Source organism: Prionailurus bengalensis, chromosome B3 (genome assembly GCF_016509475.1).
Source record: "Prionailurus bengalensis isolate Pbe53 chromosome B3, Fcat_Pben_1.1_paternal_pri, whole genome shotgun sequence".
Taxonomy (NCBI): domain Eukaryota; kingdom Metazoa; phylum Chordata; class Mammalia; order Carnivora; family Felidae; genus Prionailurus; species Prionailurus bengalensis.
The window spans coordinates 5,803,952-5,819,460 of NC_057355.1; the positions used below are offsets into that span (position 1 = coordinate 5,803,952).

Here is a 15,509-nt window from a genome sequence, read left to right on the forward strand (position 1 = left end):
GGGCACACACCTGCTCACTCTAGATAGGGCTACGGCATTCCAGCACTCGTAGCCACGTGTAACCCAGTAAGACAAGCAGGCCTGGCTCTTGTCCCCACGTTCAAGAAAACAGGCTCAGAGAAGCCCAAGGAGCCCAGCACGGTGTGGGGACCTTTGTCATCCGCACCCCGCCCGGGTGCAGAGAGCAACACTTACCGCTCCGGGACGGGGTGTGGGCACTGGGTGGGTCACAGTGTACCACTGCTGTGTCTCCCGGTTCACCTCCTTGTACAGGCCGTTGAAGGCCTTCTGCACGTCTTTCATGGTGAAGACACACAGGGCGGAGCCCTCCGTGGTCCCCCTGTGCCTACCGTGGAAATGGCTGGATTAACCCAGGAGCCCCGGGGCTCCGCATGAGGCCGGCTTAGCCCCAAGGCCGGCTTTGGGCCCCAGTCCCGTCACCCCCCAGCCGTCCCATCTCTGGTTAGGTCCCCGGGGGCCGTACCACTGGGATGTGAAGACCCCATAGAAGAGGGTGTCCCGCCAGTCCTGGGGGCTGGGGCTCAGCGTGAAGACGTCCTGCAGCACGTTGAACGGGAAGCCGTCGTCGGGCCGCGAGCAGAGCAGCTGGGCCTTGAGGAAGGACGTCCAGCGTTGCTGCAGGACCCGCTCGCCGCCCTCGTCACCCTGGGGGAGGGGGAGAGACACTGGGCTCAGCCTGGGCAGGGGCTGGGAGGCAGGGGGAGCCTGGTGCCCCTTGCGGCCCCTCCCCAGTGGTAGTGGTAGCTGACCCAGACCCTGGGAAGGGCAAGCCACGGCTGGGGCCGAGTTCCATTTAAAAGCGAGAAGCGGGGCGCCCGGGGGAACTCAGTCGGTTGAGCGTCCGACTTCGGCTCAGGTCGTGATCCTGAGGTTCGTGAGTTCGAGCAACGCACAGGGGCTCTGCGCTGACAAGTGCGGAGCCTGCTTGGGATTCTCCCTCTCTCCCTCCCCCACTCGTGCTGTCTCTCTGTCTCAAAATAAATAAAGAAACTTTAAATATACAAAATAAATAAATCAAATCAAGAGGACTTGACGGCAATGTCCAGGAGGCCGGCCGAGTAAAGGACAGTTCCCTCACTGTGGAACAGCCAGAAACAGAGAGGGGTCTGCCTACACGCAGGGAAAGAGGTCACGATTCCCAGCAAACACCTAAATACCCGCATTACAGTAGAACTCTTGCTTTGTAAGCCGTGTTTTAATAACACAAATACGTATATATTTATGCATACACAAACAAAGATTCCCAAGGGGCGTTCTAAAACGTTAACAGCGTGGTCACTTGTGGTGAGGCAGCAGGGTTCTAACGCTGACCCGGTCCACATCTAGTTGTTGCGTACCACGCTCCTGAGAGCTTTCTGTGGATGGGTTTTACCCACGCAACATCACTGAACAGACGAGGACGCTGACTGAGAGGGCACGGGACTTGCCCAAGGTCACAGGACCCAGTGGGGTTTGAACCGAGGCAGCCTGGTTTGAGACTATGCCCTGGATCGCGATGGTCCGCTGCCTCTTGACCTTGTAGGTGACTGTTGTGCGCACTTTTCTGTATTTCCACATTTTCTTAAATAGGAAAAAAAACATTAAGAGCTATTCTCATTTAAAAGGAGAGAGAGGAAAGCAGTTCTCCAAGCTGTTCCTCCTGGAGGACAGGAGATGCCATCTCCTGGCGTTTCCTGATCCTGTACCCGAGGAGCCTTTGGGGTCTCCGGGGCGGCCCGTCCCTCACCTTGCAGATGCGGGCGATGCGGGACACGATGGTGTTCTCGAAAAACTCAAATTCCTGGCCAGTCTCGCTGAAGAAGAAGTAGATCTTGTCATCGTCCCCTTGCAAACTGCCCAGGCTCTCGGGAACGTAGGCTGAGGCCACAAACGCTGGGTCTGGGGGCCGACGGGGAGCACGGAGTCAGCCCGGGCATCCCGGACAGGCGGGATAGTGTTCTCGGCCCTGCAGGGAGAGCGCGCCCCTCCCTGGGCTCCGGGGACTGCCCACCGGGTGCGTGGGGAGGACTTCACCTTGGAGCCAGTTGAGGGAGCTCTCGGTCTTGGTCGGGCGGAGGCTCTGGCTCCGGGAGATGGCCGGGTCATTGCCTTGGAAGCTGCTGACTGTTCCAGTGTACAGCTCACCGTCTGCCAAGAGAACGTTCCCATGGGAATGGCCCCTCGGCACGGCCCCTTCCGCCTGCTCAGGGCCCGGAGTGACCCCAGCACTGCCCACCGCGCCTGAGGTGGACAGGGAAGAGAGCGGCAACTGGGAACAGCCAAAGCAAGGGCAGCCAAGGGTCGCCCCGTGCCCCCTGGGAATCAGCATGGTGTGAACCCACCAGCTCAGGCCTGGGGGCCACCCCCCCCCCCCTGCCCCGCACATGGAGCCTCAGTGAGCCCATCCTGCCACTCTGCCCCCAACACTCACCAACCACCAGGGCCGTAGACTTGAAATTGGGGTCAAAGGGACATCGGCCCTTGCCATCTTCCAGGAGGATGTTCCCCGCCTCGTCCTGTGCCAGAGTGAAGTTCTCCACACTCTGCAGGGAAGCAGACAGGAGAGCTCAGGGGCTCACCAAGGAGCCCCCGGGCCTGGAGGGAAAGGAGGGAGGTGTGCCCCAGAAGGCAGCTCTGTGGGGGGAGAGGTGGGAGGCAGACCACCCTCATCTCTGCACCGGGGGCACAGTGCTGGCACCGCCTGGCAGTGGCCCTGTGTGGTGGGCCCTACCGGCCCCAGGGGCCACAGAGGAGACTAGACGGGACTCGAAGGGGCAGCAATGCGATTCACACCCGGGCATGTCTGACTCCCGAGCTGCAACCCGCTGCCTCAAAGTGCCGCCCTCCGCCACAGGCGGGTGAAAAGAAGAAACGCAAGAGTGTGTGCGAGGAGGGGTGCACGAGGTGGGCTCTGGAGCAGAGTGAGGGCAGGGGACGGCTAGAGGAAGCAAGGGGTGGTGTCCTGGGTCAGCCAGGGTGTTCACAGGCACCCTTCCTTCCCCCTGCAGGCCAACCCGGCCACCAGATGTGGGGCGGGGCCTCAGGGCTCTCCGAGCCCACTGTTCCCTAGAAGCTTGGCCCTGGGTCCTGCCCTTGACCAGGGATCGGTGCTGGAGAACGGCTCCTGGTGCGGAGGGGGACACTCACGATGTAGGTGCACACGGGGCTGAAGGCTGCTGTGCCGCAGGTGAACAGGTGGCTGCTGTTGAGCGGAAGGAGGATCTTGACGTAGTTTTGACAGTCGCGCTGGGGGAGGAGGGAGGAGGTTGTCAGGCCCAAGCAGGCCACCAGGGGGCACCGCCAGGCCCTCACCACCAGTTGGTGGGGGCGGGGGCGTGGTGGGTAAAGCCTCTGCTCTCCGGTGCGCCTCAAATCCCAGAGCAAAAGAGAACCCAGCAGCCTCCCAGGGCAGGGTAGACTGAGGACCACGGACAGTGTGCACTGGAGGGGAACCCAGGGGCTCCACTAGATCTGTGTTCCGGAAACTTCTCTCCAGCCCGAGAGTGAAGGCACAGGATCCCTCCCTCTTGCGCTGTCTTGGCCCCTGAGGGTCTTCTTTGAACCTCGGGGAAAACCTCTGGTCCTCCCCACCACCTTGTGAGGAAGCCACAGCCCAGAGCAGGACCCTGGACCCCAGACTCATGGATTGCCTCTGCAAGGGTGTCTGACGGGTGTCTCCGACCAAGCATCCTGTCGTTCCCCCAAAACTTCCTCCTCTCAGACCTCTCCCCCTCAGCTGTTCAGGTGCCAAAGTTCCCGGCCGTCAGCCCCAACTCATCCCTCACACCTCCCATTTCCCCACCAGGAAATCCTGGTGGGTCCATCTTCAAAATACATCCAAAATTTCACCATTTTTCACTCCCTTTACTGGTACCACCCCGGTCTGGTCTCCCTCCCTCTGCCCCTGCCCCAAGGAGACCACTCTCCACCATGGCAGCCAGAGGGACTCTTCCTTTTTTCTTTTTTTTTTTTGTTTTTGTTTTGTTTTGTTTTATTAATTTTTTTTTCAACATTTATTTATTTTTGGGACAGAGAGAGACAGAGCATGAACGGGGGAGGGGCAGAGAGAAAGGGAGACACAGAATCGGAAACAGGCTCCAGGCTCTGAGCCATCAGCCCAGAGCCAGACGCGGGGCCCGAACTCACGGACCGCGAGATCGTGACCTGGCTGAAGTCGGCCGCTTAACCGACTGCGCCACCCAGGCGCCCCCTTTTTTTTTTTTTTTTAAAGTTTATTTACTTTGGGAGAGAGGGAGAGAGAGCAGGGGAGGGGCACAGGAAGGGAGAGAGAGTCCCAAGCAGGCTCTGCACTGACCACGCGGAGCGTGACACGGGGTTCGGTCCCATGAACCGTGAGATCATGACCTGAGCCGAAACCAAGAGTCGGATGCTTAACCAACTGAGCCGCTCAGGTGCCCCCAGAGCAACCCTTTCAAAACAGATGTCACCATGTCACTCCCCTGCCCAGCCCTTTGGTGGCTCCCCAGACACCTTGCTCAGGGTAAGTCCAGTCCTGCCCCTTCTCCAGGAATCCCACGGCTAACTCCCTCAGCACTGTCCAGTCCTGATGCAAATGTCCCTTTCTTAACGAGCTGTGGCCTGACTACCTGTTCAAGCGGCTCAGTTTTGCCTGTCGTTCTTTCTTCTTTTTCACTGTTACGTTGCCAGTGTCTAAAAGTACTTGGGCGCAGGGGCGCCTGGGTGGTGCAGTCTGTTAAACGTCCGACTCTTGATTTCAGCTCAGGTTGTGATCTCAGTTCGTGAGTTCGAGTCCCACATTGGGCTCTGTGCTGACAGCACAGGACCTGATTCTGATTCTCTCTCCCTCTCTCTCTCTGCCACTCCCCCGCTCATGCTCACTCTCTCTCGAAATAAATAAATAGATTTAAAAAATAAAAAAAGGGGGGGCCACCGGGGTGGCTCAGTCGGCTGAGCATCCGACTTGGGCCCAGTTCATGATCTTGCCATTCTCCAGTTTGAGCCCCATGTGGGGCTCTGTGCTGACAGCTCAGAGCCTGGAGCCTGCTTCGGATTCTGTGTCTCCCTCTCTCTCTCTCCCTCAAAAATAAAAATAAACATTAAAAAAACTTTAAAAAAAAATTTTTTTTTTTAACGTTTATTTATTTTTGGGACAGGGAGAGACAGAGCATGAACGGGGGAGGGGCAGAGAGAGAGGGAGACACAGAATCGGAAACAGGCTCCAGGCTCCGAGCCATCAGCCCAGAGCCCGACGCAGGGCTCGAACTCACGGACCGCGAGATCGTGACCTGGCTGAAGTCGGACGCTTAACCGACTGCGCCACCCAGGCGCCCCAAAAAAACTTTTTTTTGAACAAAAAAAAAGTACTCGGGCATGGACCAAGTGCTTAATAAGTAAACGTTTGTCAAATAAAAGAAGTCACGGGCAGTCAGGACTTGAACTTGTGTCTGAACTCCACTCCGGTGCTCTCTCCCCTTCACCTTAGCCACCCTCTGCTGCACGCAGGGTAGGGAGGTCTCTGGGAATAGTGGAGAGCCCTCCAGGAGAACTCCCAGGCTGGACCAGACCCCATACGCAGTGGTCTGGCCAAAACCCCACCAGGATCTGTCAGCTCTGCTCCATCACACCACCTGTGGGGGGACAGGACTCCCACCCCACCCAATCGTTGCTCTTGCTGGAAGCTGACATTTATTTGGCACTGATTAGGTGCCAGGTGCCTCGTATGTATCAGCTCGCTGACTCCTCACAGCAAGACCTGAGATAGGTAGGCATCACTGGCCCCACTTTACAGGTGGAGACACTAAGGCTCAGAGAGGCAAATCTCCTCATTCAAGGTCACGGAGATAACAAGGACAGGGCCAAACCCAGGTGCGGCCACCTCGGAAGCCTACGCTCTTTCTATCACAGCGGCTCCCACATCCTCCCTCCGTGCCGGGTCCAGGGCACCTCTCCAGCCTTCCTTCAGCCCAGGTGGCCTCCAGGTACAAGCTCACCTGTGGGTCCTTGCCCTTGAAGCTGCACTGCTGTTTCCTGTCTGCATCTGCGCTCCACAGCAGCTGCAGGAAGAAAGAAGGGGAGTGTGGGAGGGGGAGTGTGGGAGGGGGAGTGTGGGAGGGGGAGTGGAGGATGTACGTGCCCAGCAGCACCACCACCACCCCCCCCCCCCCCGTCTGCATCGTCTTCACACCCAGAGGGTCAGTTTTTGTTTTCCCCTCTGCCATCCTCTGCCCAGCCTGGCCAGCCCCCGGCATCATCTCACCTCCTGGTACTCCCCGCCTGGCAGGAAGCTGGAACTACTGTTGAGAGCAAAGAGAGCCTCTCGGGCACCCACGTACAGAGTCCTGCCATCCCTGCTCAGCAGAAGGGCCGTGTAGTTGGCAATGTCTTCAGCCTCAAATCTGAGGAATGGCCGCTTTTCAGAGCCTGGGAGAGGAAGACGGACGTAAACCTGGGGGCCACACCTCCCACGAGAAACCTCTTCTGCCAACCCCTAGGACGGGGCCGATCTGGCGGTGAGTGAGCAAGGCAGCGCACGGCAAGGGGCTGGGGACAGGGGGTCAGGCTTAAGGGGGAACGCCATTCCTGGACTCTCCAACATCATATAAGAAACAAAGGCACGGAGATGAATGTAAAAGAACATTTATCATGGCACTGTCCCTATGAATGAAAAATTGGAAACAACCTAAGTGTCCAACCACAGGGGACTAGATGAAAACATATCACTATTAATACTCCACTCAATGGAGTATTATGTGGGAAAAAATGATGTCGCGTTAGAAACACCAGGAAAACAAGCAAACAGAAGCATACAAGAAAGTCATGGTCAGATATGAAGCAAACGAAGATAGAGCACGTAACAGAACAAAAGAGAGGGAAGAGAGGTTGAACACCCGCCTTTGAGTGGCATCACACCCAAGGAGAAGGATCTACAGGGCACAGCCGACCCCTACCCCTGCAGCGAACCTGCCCCCTGCCCCTGCAGCGAGCCTCATTTAAAATGGCAGAGGGATGCAAACATGGGGCACCGGTCTTTACCTCTTTGCTCCCACTCAGTCACTCGTGGGAGATTCGGGATTTTAAATAGAATGTAAATTGTCACTGACCCTGACCTCGGGAACTTGAGTGAACAATTGACACACGGTGATGCTGGCTGCCAGGGGAGTTAAGGGAAAAGTGGAGTCTCTATCTTCTTCTGAGAGCGAAGAGGGCCGCAAGATAATGCCAGTGGTTAATGCAACAAGAAACTGAGGCTCAAGTATAAAATTTCTCGGGGCGCCTGGGTGGCTCAGTCGGTTGAGTGTCCGACTTTGGCTCAGGTCATGATCTCGTGGCTCCTGAGTTCAAGCCCCCACGTGGGGGCTCTGTGCAGACAGCTCCAGAGCCTGGAGCCTGCTTCGGATTCTGTCTCTGTCTCTCTCTGCCCCTCCCCCACTCATGCACTGTCTGTCCGCCTCTCAAATATAAAAAACATTAAACAATTTTTTAATATACAATTTTTCTTTAGGTTTATTTTATTACTTTTTTAGTAACCTCTACCCCCAATGTGGGGCTCGAACTCACGGCCCTGAGATCAAGGGCCGACTGAGCCAGCCGGTCACCCCGAAGTATGATATTTTAAATTACAGAAGTAACCCAATACGGTGGTAGAAAAACAGAGAGGTGAAGGGTAATGGGATAGAGAAGGCCTTACTTTTCTCAGCAGCCAATCAGTAAATGAGACAAGCCAAGAAATAGTGGTGTAAGGCACTTCACCGCGTGGAGGAAACCACTGTATTAACAAAAGGTCTAAATGACGAAAAGGTGTCCCTTTCTCCAGGCCTGGGGCTGGGGAGGACAGAGGCATTTGCTGCTTTTCACGGTAAGTACTTCCCATACTTAAAAACAAATTATGTGCACATGTCCTGGATATAAACTTTAACTCTTTTTCATTGTTATAAAGTATGCAACACAAGGAAAGATTCTAATGATCTCCCACCAAGTGAAGATGAAGGTTATAGAATAGTATGCCTAGTTAGATCCTATTTTTTTTGTTGTGGGAAAAATATAAACAGAAAAAAAAAAAAATCCAGAAGGATGAGCCACACAGGGTGCTGAAAACTGGTATCCCTGGTGGGAGTATAGGTAATTTTCTTTTCCTTTTTCCTTCTCATTTTTTGGATTCTACAACAAGCCGGTTCCTCTTGTGTTAATGGGAAAGAAATAGAAGAAAAAGAAAGAAACACACATACCTATCCAACCAGGGTACCGTTTGTGCTTTGAGTGACTCATGGATTTGACGAGAAATTATTCTAAAAATTCTAAGCAGCTGATAAGAAAAGAAAAACAGGCAGAACTCAGCCACCCTGCCCAAGCTCAGGTATCTCCTAACTGACCAGTCGGTTATGACCACGCACGCAAATATCGTCTCGTGAAGCTGAGGAAGCAAAAAATGCAACATGCCAACAAAGCAGTTGTGAAGATGGCTTCACGTGCTTTCACGTGGTGAGTGTTTTTACATACCCCCGGCCTGGCTCCACGAAGGGCAAGAAAATAAAGAAAAGGACACAGTGAAACAGAAACACTAAAATCAGGAGTAGGGAGAACACACACATCTGAAGAAAACACCTAAGCCAGAGTGTAAGGGCATAGTCACATAAGCAGGTCCTGAGAGATCTTCACAATAGCTACTAGGGATGGGGTGCCCATTTAAGGCTGAGCCTCCAGGGAGAAAAGGGAAATGAAGTTACCTTGTTCTCACTATCCAAGAGGAGGTACACATAGCAGCCTTTCTGGAGAAACTAAGCTTTCTGCCTCACCACTGATGCTAAAGGAAACCCTCAGGTGGGACGTTCCAGCAAAGCTCATGGGACATGGGATGGATAGCAGCCCGCCAGCAAACAGGATGACGGAGTTCCCAAGGCTGCTCCTCACAATGGCTCCTGGTGAGGGAAGGTGATGACACAAGGTGGCCAGTGCAGGAACGTGTGTGGCTCTGCAGCTAGGAGTCTTGTCATACAGCAGAGTCTAAACTGGGGCGGCACTGGGAATTCATGGGGTAAGTCCTGCCTCACGTCTGGTGTCCAAACTCTGGCACTGAGGCCGCAGGACAGCTATGGTCCGGAGAGGTCGGGGCCTCTCTTTGAACTCTTAAGTCCAGATTCGCCTGAGACTCTAGGTTTTTTGCCTCAAATGCCCAACTCCTCATCACTTACCAGCACTCTACACACTGGGAGACCCAAAGAAAGTTTCTAGTCCTAATCCCCCAGTTCTCCCAACCATGAAATTTCCAAACGCAACAGGGTCCAATCATGCGGCTTGTATCGTGCGGTGATGAGCCTTTAGGAGCCTGACATTTCCACGCTCTGCTCCTAGGAAGTCACGCCGGTAAAGGGACCCCTCCCACTGGCCAGCAGAGGCCTGCTCCCACTCCCGGGAGGGTGCAAAGTCGCCCAGGTCTGACCTCCAGGTCCAGGCCTGCCCCAGAGGTGCTGCCGCCGCTGACCTGGGATGGCCTGAGAACGTGCATTTACGAATTGACTCCCAAAGACCATGAAGGATACCACGTAGGTCCCCTGTCAGGCGGCGTAGGCGGCCTGACCTTTAGCGGTCCCCTACATTTCATGGGGATAACAAAGACAATACAACCCCCAGCGGTCTCACGAGGAGCCAGAGAGTCGAGGGCAAACATCTTCCACGTCCCCTTCATGGTTTTCTGAAAGCAAGGGCTGGCTCAAATTTGCCAACGCTTATCTGCCCTCCCAGGAGGCTCGTTTCCCGCGGGCGGGGCCTGGAAGTCTAGGCAGGAGGCTGTGCTTGGAATCCGTCCAGAAACAGAAACACCAAAGGTCAGAGATAAGGTTGCCGTCCAGGTGGCAGCTCGGCCCCGCTCCGGCCTGGAAGGGAGAGGAAATCTGCCAAGGGTCACGTAGACAGAGCGCAGCCAGGTTGGAAGGACAGCCAGGGCGCCAGCTGCTCGAGGACCCGCCGGGCTGCACCTCCAGTCATGTGGGGAACACGGTCATGGAAATGGCAGACAGAAAATGCCTTGACATGTGGGTGAGGGGCCCCCTATACTATCCATTCCCCTTCTGGGCATTCTCCTTCGTCCCCCGCCCTGAGCCTCTCACACTCAAAGCCATGGTGTCCTGAAGGCCTTGCTTTCTGACGACCTCCCACTTGCCCTGTGGACTTCGCCAGGGCTAGTCAGTGGGGCTGCCTCCCCAACTGGGAGCCTCGACGAGACAGAGATGAAGAGGACAGACTCAGGGGCGCCTGGGTGTCTCAGTCAGTTAAGCGCCCGACTTCGGCTCAGGTCATGATCTCACGGTTTGTGGTTTTAAGCCCCACGTCAGGCCCTGTACTTCCAGCTCGGAGCCTGGAGCCTGCTTCCGATTCTGGGTCTCCCTCTCTCTGCCCCTCCCCTGCTTGTGCTCTTTCTCTCTCTCTTGAAAATAAATAAAACGCTGGGGGGCCGGTTATATTATTAAGGCCAGATTCTTGCCACAAATAGTGTAGTTTTAGCTACAGACTAAAGTCTGCTCTAGTATTAGTAAGGGATATTATTTTAATTTAGGAAAAAACAATTAAAAAGAGAAAAATAAATAAAGAAAACATTTCTGGGGCGCCTGGGCGGCTCAGTCAGTTGAGCGTCCGACTTCGGCTCAGGTCACGATCTCACGGTTCGTGGGTTCGAGCCCCACGTCGGGCTCTGTGCTGACAGCTCAGAGCCTGGGAGCCTCCTTCGGATTCTGTGTCTCCCTCTCTCTCTGCCCCTCCCCCACTCACACTCTATCGCTCTCAAAAATAAAGAAAAACTTTTTCTTTTTAATTGAAAAAAGAAAAAAAAAAGAGTACAGACTCAGGACTCAGAGACCTGGGTGCCAATACTGCCCCTGTCACATAGGAGCCACCTGCCACCAGGACAAGCCACTTAACATCTTGGAGCCTCACTTTCCTTATCTGGAAAATGGGGATAATAACCCCTTTCCTCATAGGGTTGTTACGAAAAGAAAGGAGACCGTGTGTGTAAATAACAGACATAATAACCCACGTCTACCGAGAGCTTTACTCAGAACAGCCCTGCACACGTTAGCTGAGTGTTGGCACGGCGTCTGGCACGCGATCAACACCTGAGTGGGTCAAAACCAGAATCCAAAAGCCCTGCAGGAAAATCCAGCCCAGCAAGAGCTGTCAGAGGAGCAGGGCTGTTTAGAAGAGTTGGGCCTCCCTCGTCCTCGAGGGTAAAAACAACTCACACGGGGTGGTTTCTAACCTAGGTCTGTCGCGGTCACTTGGGGGGCTCACCAGGGACCAAGGGCTCTGTAACCAGACCGGTGTACGTGTTGCATGCATGAGCTGGTTCCCGCCCAGGTGCCTGGGGTCACCTCCAGAGTCACCGCACAGACGTCTGTCTGTGTGGGCCCTGCCTGGGCTTGCCTGTGTGCATGTGTGTGTGCGTGTGTCTGCGCACCCGACCACAAGGCTTGTCCGTGCTTGTGTGTTCGCTCCGGGCTGCTTTTGGTGTAGAGGTGACTGGCAGGGTGTTTGTGTTCTCCTTTCCCTGGAAGCCTTAACCATACCTCAGGGTCAGCCTTAGCTTCCAGGCTGTTCTCTGTGTGGCAAAGAGAGCGTCCCGTGTGCTCTCCTCGGCCGCCTGTGCTGCTCAGACATCCTCTGCATCCTCTACCCAGCGGGCTAGTCCAGGACGGAGAAAGCTGGGCTGCCTGAGGCTGTGGCCGGTCTCCCTGGACGGGGTGAAGCCTCTCCATCTACCCTGGGCAGGCCCGAGCTGGTGGCTTCTCCAGGACTCCGGGAAGGTAGGATGCTGGAGAGGGCATGCTGGACGGGGCCTGAGGGAACTACCTGCAGGGCCCCCGCTCCCCTACCCCTGGGGCCTGGGGCTCTCAGCAGGAAGTGATGCTGGAACGACTCAGCCCCCAGCCTCAGCTAGAGTTTCTTCCCTTCCCTGTGACTCAGCCGGAAGCCTGGAGCTCTCTGAGGTGAGACGGGAACAGGGTTCGGCCCCGTCCCCACCTCCCCACCCAGTCCAGCCAGCGGGCTGCAGCAAGGCCATGACTCAGAGCACCACCCTGTCTTTCTCTCCACGGTGGCTCCTGGCACCACAGCTGACGCTGACCTGGCCCTAACATCCTGCCCTCCACAGGCCCCGGCAGGATCAGGCCAGGGGACACCAGCTCCTCTGCGGAGTCAAGAGCCGGGAAAGCGCCCCCCCCCCCCCCCCCCCCCCAGTGTAGGGAGGTGGCTGGCTGCCCCTCAGCTCGAGTCACAAAGTCCCCAGAAAGGGGTCCGGGCCCCGGGCAAGTCTCCGAGAGCCTCCTAAGAGGCTCTGCTGGAGCATCTCCTCCCCAAGACGTCACACTGGACCCTTGGACCCGGTTCCAGTTGTACCCGCGGGGGCACCACCCCTAGGGCGGGAGCGCTGACTCTGCAGCAAACTGGGGCACGTCCAACGCCCTGGATGCACATCCTCCCTCCCTCCCTCCCTCCACACCGCCCGGTGCTGTGCCAGGGCTGCCTGATGGACTGGAAATGGAGGGCCCAACCGCTGTCACCAGGCCAGTGCCAGGGCAGAGTCCCCAACCAGGGAAGGATTCCTCTCAGCAGGGGAAGAGGCGTCGTGTGCCAAAAGTTCTCCTCATGCTGAGGAACTAAGAAAGAGGTAAGAAGTCAAGGGAACCCAGCCTAGAAGCATCCCATGTCCCTGGAGCAGGCACTTAGGGAAGCCCACTTCCCAGATGGCCGCTGCTGTGGCTTCAAGCGAGTAAGCCAAGAGCTCCTGCCAGAATCACCAGGTAGCCCCTAGCCCCTCACAGTCGACCCCCCCCCCTCCGCCGCACCCCCCTTGGACCCATCTAGCCACCAGAGCCCTCACCCAGGACCTGTCTGAGCTGCCATCACCTGGGGAGCTTGACCTCCGCCAGGACCAAGGTCAGCTCCTCCAGGCCTGGGCTCAGGGACCGGCTCTTCTGGGACACCCCTCTCTCCTGACTGCTCCAGGGTCCGCCTTCCTCCTTCTGAAGAAGCTGGGACCACCAGGTACAGACAGCCTCAATCTCCCACTGCCGCCCCATCTCCTCAGAGGCCAAGTCCTGTGTCATCAACGTCTCTGCCTCTCAGAAAGCAGATTTTGTTCCTTCAATATCCCTCCTAAAAATCTTTGTGCCTCCCTCCTCCCTGTCGCGGCCAAACTCCTGAAGGGAAGAGCCACCCAGTGCTCACCTCCCACTCACCCCTTGACTGGGAGCCAGGCCTCAACCAGCTCCACGCTCGCCAGGGCCCAGTCATCACCTCACTGCCAAACCTTAGACACTGAGGGGGCACGGCCTCCGCAGCCCCCCGGCCTCACGGAGGTCCCCTGTTCCCCTGGTGTCAGCCACACCGGCCTCAAGGGTCACTTCCTGTCTCCCTCACACTCCTTCTGGGTGTCCAAGAGCTAATTTCCTGGAGCACCTACTAAGCATTTCAGACGGATCAGTGCATGAGATCCTGGCAAGGCTGTTGTGACGTCGGTCTCACCATCTGTGGCTTTCAGATGAGGGTTACAACTGATGTGACTGGCCTGCGGTCAGCCGGTCACAAAGAGTGTGGAGCTGGGATTTGAACCTGGACTAGCAGCTCTAGCGTTTGTGTTCTTAACCTCCCTTCAGCCCCTCCAGGGTTTCCTCTTGAATGTTCCTGTTCCCTGGGGTCTGCCCTTGGCCTCTAGGTCACACAACCACACCCATCGCTTCAACAACCCGGACCCTCGCAACCCCCAAATCTCTCCACCCAGGGCAGATCTTCCTCCAACACACCGGAGCCCGCTGTGTGGGAGCCCCGCCGTGGGCACCGTCCACCACTGCCCCCTTCCAGACGCACTCTTGGGCCTGGCGTCTTGAATCTCTGTGGGCATCACTCACCCAGGGGAAACCCGGGCAGGTTCCTTCCTCCCTCTCCCATGGACATCTGATCCATAATCGAATCCTGCCCATTTTGACTCCTCAATATTTTCCAAATCTATCCCCCTTATGATCCTTGCTCCCATGGTCCTGGACCAGGCCACCACCCTTTCCCACCCAGGACACAGCAGCCCAGCCTCCATGCTGCAGCCAGAGGTCTCTCTGGGAACTGTCACTGTCCTGTATAAAACCCTCAGCTGTGCCCCACTGTCCAAGCCCCTAATCACCAGCCCTCACCACGTCTCCTTCCCCTGCTGCAACTCAAGGTCCTGTGTCTCCTCTCTCAGCCAGCCCCACCGCCTGGAATGCCCTTCCTTCTCACCAACTCCTTCTCTTCCTGTGAGACTCAGCCGGGTTTCACCTCCTCCGGGAGGCCTTCCCGAATCCCCCGCTGGGTGAGGACCCCTTCTCTGTGCCCATCATTTCCTCTTCCCACCTCTCAAGGCTCCACCGGTCACATCGTTTGCTGATGGGCTTTCTGTGCCGGTCTCCTCCACCAAGTTGAGAGCTTCCTGAGGCTCAGGACGGTCTTAGTCATATTTGTATCATCTGTCCAGGCAGGTAAGGCCCAAGCTGTTCAATGAACATGCGACTGAACAAATGACTGACAGAATGCTAAGATCCGATTCAGGGTACTCTGGTCCAGGGAAAGGCCCTAGATTCAAAGAGGGCAGCCTAGAGGTCCTGAAGCCTCTCGCTCACAGGAGTGCTGTCTGCGAAGCACTTGCCCCTGCTCTGCCCCCTCCCCAGAGCACTAACCACTCAGTCCTGCAAGCTCAGGGCCCGGACAGAAGTGTGGCGGCTGAAAAGTGCCACAGGGAGACAAGAGAGAGGTCACAAGGGCTGCATAGGGAGCCTCGATGCCCACGTGGGAGCTCTGACTTTCATCACTGACCAGCTGTGCAATCCGAACAGGGACCCGCCGTCTCTGACAGGGAGCCCTCACCGCGGCTGCTGCAAAGACCACATAAATGCAGCACGTAGAAGTGCCAAGCCCTGCTCCCAGGTTAGGGGGTCACAGTCAGGACTGACCCTACCCGTGCCCCCAGCTCTTCCTACCGTCTTCCTTCCTCCCCACCCCTGCTCTGACTAAACAGCCAGCACTCTGGCCACCTCAGACGCCCACTGATGCAGGAAAGAGGGGACGAGGGCAGGTGGGGCTGCAGCCGCCTGGAGGCAGGAGTCCCTCTGACCAGGTGGCTCCAGCTCAGCCCCGGGTGCATTTCGCTAACTGGAATGCAGGCCCAGCCTTGCCAGATCTTCAGAAGAGCTGGAAAATTGGATTTTTACTTAAAATGTCCTGAGCTTTAAAGATCAGCACTAATTAAAATTTCCTACAACACTCGGAGGCCAAAGAAAATCTATCTCCAGGCTGGCTCTGGCCTGCTGCCCCCTGCCCGCCACCGGTTTGCAAACCTGTGTCTCAGATGTTTGCCCCCCCCCCCCCCCCCCCCCCCGCCATCTCCTGCACACAACATTCCTGGCCAGGTGTGCTAAGCGGGCTGTACTTGCAACTGTGGCCACGCCATCAGGGGCTCAGCCCGGCCCCTTGCTCCCATCCAGGGAGTGACCTCAATATATCTCTTTACCAGA

At 56.4% G+C, this 15,509-nt stretch overlaps 1 protein-coding gene across 1 annotated transcript in view; it reads right to left on the minus strand.

Moving 5' to 3' along the window:
- The window catches only part of SEMA4B (semaphorin 4B), a 39,920-nt gene that overhangs the window by 5,353 nt on the left and 19,058 nt on the right, over positions 1-15,509 (minus strand). The window contains exons 3-10 of the mRNA XM_043553934.1: positions 6,239-6,402; positions 5,973-6,035; positions 3,148-3,246; positions 2,432-2,543; positions 2,035-2,148; positions 1,748-1,899; positions 485-666; positions 196-346 (exon numbers count right to left, since the gene is read on the minus strand). Coding sequence (XP_043409869.1) covers positions 196-346; positions 485-666; positions 1,748-1,899; positions 2,035-2,148; positions 2,432-2,543; positions 3,148-3,246; positions 5,973-6,035; positions 6,239-6,402 — 1,037 coding nt within the window. The remainder of the gene's footprint in view (positions 1-195; positions 347-484; positions 667-1,747; positions 1,900-2,034; positions 2,149-2,431; positions 2,544-3,147; positions 3,247-5,972; positions 6,036-6,238; positions 6,403-15,509) is intronic.